Here is a 6,555-nt window from a genome sequence, read left to right as displayed (position 1 = left end):
AAAAAAAAAAAAAAAAAAAGAAAGAAAGAAAGAAAGAAAGAAAAAAGTGAACTACTCTCAAAGGGGTGGGGGTAAGGAAATGGGTACATTTAAGCACTGATGGTGGTCAAATGAACTGCAGTAGCCTTTCTGGACACTGTTCAACCTGAAATCACATTTTATAAGACAATAATTTGAGAAGTACATACAGATGTATGTTCAAGAATATATAGTACTCTGCAGAAATTTGACTAAAAAGTTTCAATTTGGTTGACTGTGTATAGGACTAAGTATTTTTAAACACTTAGAAGGGAGAAGGAGTGAAGAATAGGTGGGACACTGGATTTTTAGGCCAGTGAAACTACTCTACATCATACTGTAATGGTGGGCACATGTCATTACCTATTTGTCCAAACTCAGAATGTGCAGCATCAACCCAAAAATGATGGACGCTGGGTGATACTGACGTGTCAATGTAGTTCATTAGTTTTAACATCTCTCTGAGTGGAAGATGCTGATGATGGGGGAAGCTATGCAAGTACAGGGGCAAGGAATACATGAAAATCTCTGTACCTTCTACACAATTTTATTATGAACCTAACTTGCTCTAAAAAATAAAATCTATTGAGAAAGGAGGGGAGGTTATATAAAAACTAAAATAATAATAATAATAATAATAATAATAATAATAATAAAAAGAATATACAGCATATTTTATGCTAGTGAAATTTTAGAAATAATTTTAAGGTCTATTTATAGTCATTGGAATACATAAATTACATGCATACTATAAAAATCATATAACAAAACATTTCCATTTCCATAAAATATATTGAATTGTATATACTTTCAATTGTGCATATAAAAATTCTTTTGAAGATTTTCACCAAAGTGGCAACCATTTCTCTCTTGACACTAAGATCTTGTGAGGAGGGATCTTTATACTTTCCATTGTCTTTCAGTTGTGTACCAGGAATATACATTATTTTATAAAAAATGTTTTTCAAATGGAAAGAATAAGCAACCAGAATAATGTGTAGAAAGCATTATTATGCCAAATTATTAAAAGAATAGTACTGTCTCCGGGTGTGTCTCTTTCTTTCTTCTATATTAGTAACTAGGCTTGAAACAGATTTCTCTTTCTCCGCAGGTCTTCTGACCCGCCTCCGCTGCCCGGTTGGGCTGATGGGTTGTTTACCAGCCACAGCTGGCTTTAGCTATGGTAAGGTATTGCACACTTAGTAAAGAACCTACCGTAGACACCTTAAATCCTCAGCCCTTCTGAAATGTCTATTTAGATAAACTTCTTTTCAAAGCTTAACCCTCCCACCATGTTTAAATAATGCATTTCATAAAGGCAATTTCAACTCCAGGGAAAAATACTTCATATTTCACTCCACGTCACCAGGAGACTTAATCTTCATCCTTTAGATAAATGACAGTTCTTTTTATTTGGATGTTCAGGCTGTTACTCTCTGGTTACAAGGGTGTTTGGGAGACAACTGAACCCCAAGAGAACCTACCAAAAAATACTGTTAAAAGTGTCTTTTTCATCTTTTTTATAGAAAGTAGTTCAATTCAAACAGTGCAAATTCTATAAAATGTGGTATTTGTGAATCTGTGAGAATAAGAGTGAGCCAGGGAGTCCTGTTTAATACTCTGGCAGTATTTTGTTCCCTTAAATCTCTCTCATTAGTGGTACTCAGGTTATGCTGAAAATCATGATGACATAATTATATCAGGGTGTTGTTTGGTGAAGTGGATAGAGGGTGATTTCAGACTGCCCCCATCATTCCTCTGCCTTGTAGAAACTATATATAATAAAAAGTGCCACTGTCAGTCATGTATTTAAGTTAAATAGATGCTCTTTAATTTCTTAGAAATGAAATTTTTCTACTTTTTTTAACATATAAAACAGTGCAAAATTAGTATCTATAGCTTGATTTTACCTTATTTATATATTAAATATTATATAATCTGACACTATACAGCCTTTCATGTCTGACTTCTTCCTGTCCTCATTACATCTGTGAATTTTACCCATGGTGCTGGCCATGGTAGGTTCATTTTTGCTGTGACATGGTGCTATATTCCAGGACTGACCCCCTGGTGATTTACCCATTTGTCTTTAGATGGCCATTTGGGTTGTGACCAACTTTTGGCCCTAACAAAAAGTATTGCTACTAATATTACTCACATCTTTAGATGAAGCTAAGTGTGCATATATGCTCCAGTGAATGTTGGATATATACCACAGAGCAGTCTTACTGGGTCACAGGGTATGCACGTGCTTAGATTTAGTAGATATGGTCAGGTTCCCAAGTTTATACCAAATTCCACTACCACATACAATGTACAAGCATTTCAGTTGCTCCATATTTTTAACCTTGTCAACATTCGGTATTATTTTTTTCTTTTTTAAACATTTTAGCTGGCTGTGATGGCATGCACCTCTAATCCCAGAAGCTCAGGAGGCTGAGGCCAGGGGACCTTGAGTTCAAAGCCAGCCTCAGCAGCTTAGCAAGGCCCTAAGCAACTTCGCAAGACCTTATCTCAAAATAAAAAATTAAAATAGGACTGAGGATGTGGCTCAGTGGTTAAGCAATCCTGGATTCAATCTCTGGTACCAAAATAAAACAAAACACCACACATAAAAAAACCATTATTTTAGCCAATCTGGTGAATGTGAAGAAGTAGTATCTTATTATGGCTTAAATTTGTATATCCCTAATGAGTATTTATTTTGATCACTCTTTCATAGGTTTAGTGGCCATTTGGAATTCTCTTTTATAACCAAATAACTTTTGCCCTTACAATAGATCTCCATGTCTTTTCTAGTTAGTTCATTTATGTTCTAAATAGGAATATAAATATGGATATATGTTTTTAGAAATATTTTTTCCTAGTCTGTTACTTACCTTTTTGCTTTCTCAAAGGGGTGTTTTTGATGAACAGATAGAATTATGAACTGTAATTTCTCATCGTTTTCCTTTATGATAATATTCTGTTAAATAAATTTATGCCAATACCAAGGTGATGACTATATTCTACCAGGTTTCTTTTCAAATGTATCCCTGGGAGGAGGAATAATTCATATAGTTGGAATGAGGCCATCAGCTTTTAGTTTTTTTTTAAATGAATTACTCTAAAGTTCCAGCAGGTGTTGGTGTTGATGTATAAAAGGGAGATGCTTAAAAAATGATTTGATATTTAACAGTGCTCAAGAAGGTTATTTTAGAAATAGTTCTCTCCCCAACCCCATTTGCTTCTATAGAATGAGAAATACACAATAACACAAATGTACTATTTTTAAAAAAAAATATTTATTTTTTAGTTGTAGTTGGCCACAATACCTGTATTTTATTTATTTTTATGTGGTGCTGAGGATCGAACCCAGGGCCTCACATGTGCTAGGTGAGCGCTCTACTGCTGAGCCACAACCCCAGCCCCTCAAATATACTCTTAGATGTGTGGGGGTTAGAGTTCTGACATTGGACATGTTTATTAGATGAATTGATTAGATTTCCATAAGATGAGGACACACTAAGGCAGAAAAGTTTTTTGGGGTGAAGTGAGACGAACACTAGAAGAAGCTGAAAGGAGGAAAGGGAGTATCACAAAATTCATCTGCCTTACAAAGTTAACACCAGGACACAACCAAACTGGGAACATACCTGTTTTATGTCCCAGACCTAGTTTTGGTCAGCTTAGTTTAGAAAGACATGGAAATGAGTTTCATTTCTTTTTTTTTTTTAATTTTTTATTGTTGGTTGTTCAAAACATTACATAGTTCTTGATATATCATATTTCACTCTTTGATTCAAGTGGGTTATGAGCTCCCATTTTTACCCCATATACAGATTGCAGAATCACATCAGTTACACATCCATTGAATTATACATGTTTTGATATCCTCACTTTGTTGGACATTGCTCTCCAAGGAAATAGAGTTTGAATTTTTAAACTCAATGTTTTGAATTGCACAGGTAAGCCACAATGAGAGTATTAAAATTCATTATACCCTCTCTCCACTCATTTATGAATTTTTTTAACCACTGTGTAAAATAAAGGGATAGGAATAGATAATTCCTTAATCTTTTCTAACTCTAAAATTTTATCATTCGTTCCCCTCCTTGTAACATTGATGTTTTACTTTCCCAGAAAAGTGGGAGATAGATCCGACTGAACTGGCTTTTATCAAGGAGATTGGAAGCGGTCAGTTTGGGGTGGTTCACTTAGGTGAATGGCGAGCACATCTGCCGGTAGCTATCAAGGCCATCAATGAAGGCTTTATGTCTGAAGAGGATTTCATTGAAGAAGCCAAAGTGATGATGTAAGTATAAGGAACATACAGACAAATATTGCCTAATACCTGGTGTCATGGAAAGAACATGGACTTTGGAATCGGCCCACCATGGATTTATGACACAATTCTGCTCAAACTGGTTGTGTAATCCAGACAAATTCTTAAACCTCTGTGACCTGGACGAATTATTTCAGTGTCCTCATGTGTAAAATGGGGATAACAGTACCTACTTCTCTGGATCATTGTGTAATTAAATATGAGGATACAAAATATACCAGCAAGTATAATTCTTTTCAGTTCAAGAATAGGTGCTTGATTGTTCTATATTTTTCCTTTTCCCTGAAGAAAAATGTTGATTTTGTTTGGGTAGTAGTATATTGCTCTTTTTTTTGAAAGGGCATCCCCTAGTGGTTTCCTTTTCTTTTTTCTTTCTTTTTTTTTTTTCTTTTGGCAAGGATAAAGTATTTACTTTCAGAGAATTTAAGAATACTGAGCTTTAAAAGAGAAGTGGTTCATTGTAGACCATTGGGCAGTGCTCTTAAAATTTTAATTTTCCAGGACACCATTTTGACTAAGTTGAACTCATAGCTGTGGTTTATAATTGTAACCTGGGTTGGACCAGGACAAATCAATAATTTGGCATAGTTCAAATCAACATTCTTTAAATATTGGTTCACCTTTACTTAGAAAAGGATCAATGCCCTGAAGAAGAATAACCCCAAATAGCATTACCTAGTTGTCCAGGGCAATTTAATTCCATCTCAAACTTGCAGAATTGGAAACAAAACAACACCAAAACCGACAAACGACAACCCAAACTGATCAGCTGGACCCATTCTCCTTGGAAGGCAGAGCAATGATGTCTTGGTTCTTCCGAATTTTGTTCCCAAGTATTGGATCAAAATGTCCTTTCTGGCCACATAATAGAATGAATCCAGAGGAAGGTTATGATAAGCACGATTTTCCAGTGACATCAGATTCCCAATGACATTTTTGTGTCTCAAGGTAGCTCAAGCACCTATCTGCCTGGCCTCTGCTCTCTTTGATATGATATCCATCTGACCATGGTTTTCCTATGTCTAAAGGACAAAAATTATAGTCTTGTGTGTTAGATTAAATAGGCATAATATGAAAATGAGTGAGAGATGTAGGACTCAGAGGGAATTGAAGGCATATTGGAATCTCTATCAAACAAGAATTAGCAATATCTGATATCATGATGAGGGAATTCTTTAATGATTCAAGCTTGGTTGGGAAATTGGGTTAGGATCTTTGGGGATGATTTTTAAAATGTTTTTATTAATGCATTATACTTATGCATAACAGTGGGGTTCATTTTGACATAACCATACATACATGTTAAACAATTTGCTCCATTTCAGTCCCTAGTACTTCCTCTTTCCCTTTTACGTTCCTCCCCCTGTTCCCCTTCTTCTATTAAACTGGTTTCCAGAAGTTCAGGAGATTAGACAGAGGGGAATGAAGGGAAGGGAGTGGGCAAGAAAAGGAAAGACAGTGGAATGAATCTGACATAATTTTCCCATACCTATATGAATGCATCACAACAAATCCCACCATTGTGTACATCCACAGGAATGGAGTCCTAATTAGGATATGATATATTCCAAACTTGTATAATTATAACAAAAATAACTAAAAAGAACCAACGAAAAACTGCTTTTCCTTTTTAATTTATTTATTTTAATTGGTGCTTTATAGATATACATAAAGGTGAAATTCACTAGTATGTTCATATATGTACATAGCATAATTTGGTCAATTTCATTCCACAGTTCCTCCCTTTTCCTGTCCCTCCTCCCTCCCCTTTAATCCCCTTCATCTACTCCATTGATCTCCTGAGGATAATATTTTGAAGGTGATGGAAGATGTATGTAGTGTGAGAATAGAAACAGCTTCTGGCAGTTTATAGAAGCAGGAATGAGGCCAACGACTTCTAAGTGAGTTCAGATGGACATTGCCGCAGTCTGGCTGGGCACAAAATCACGAGCCACCACACAGCTTGTAGATTCAAACAGCAACTCTTTATTCCCGAACTCACACCAGCTGTCTACAATCACGTTCTGGGGAAATCCACATTCTCTGCCCAAATCCACCTCCACTGGGCTTCTATCTCCCAAAAAATACTGTCTGAATCCCGTGAGAACTCAAGGGGAACTCAGGCAGCAGGATACGCCCTATTCCCAGCAGGAATAATCTTAAACCTGGAACGCCCTAAACCCGATTATCCTAAACCGGGAACACCCTAATCC

The 6,555-nt window shown here is 35.9% G+C and overlaps 1 protein-coding gene across 1 annotated transcript in view; it reads left to right on the top strand.

Moving 5' to 3' along the window:
* Positions 1-6,555, top strand: part of Txk (TXK tyrosine kinase) — a 40,700-nt gene that overhangs the window by 15,240 nt on the left and 18,905 nt on the right. The window contains exons 8-9 of the mRNA XM_015481759.2: positions 1,054-1,201; positions 4,141-4,312. Coding sequence (XP_015337245.1) covers positions 1,054-1,201; positions 4,141-4,312 — 320 coding nt within the window. The remainder of the gene's footprint in view (positions 1-1,053; positions 1,202-4,140; positions 4,313-6,555) is intronic.

Source organism: Marmota marmota, unplaced genomic scaffold, assembly GCF_001458135.2.
Source record: "Marmota marmota marmota unplaced genomic scaffold, marMar, whole genome shotgun sequence".
In the NCBI taxonomy this organism is placed as follows: domain Eukaryota; kingdom Metazoa; phylum Chordata; class Mammalia; order Rodentia; family Sciuridae; genus Marmota; species Marmota marmota.
The sequence above is the reverse complement of the archived record's forward strand: the minus strand, read 5'-3'. Positions and strand labels throughout refer to the sequence as shown.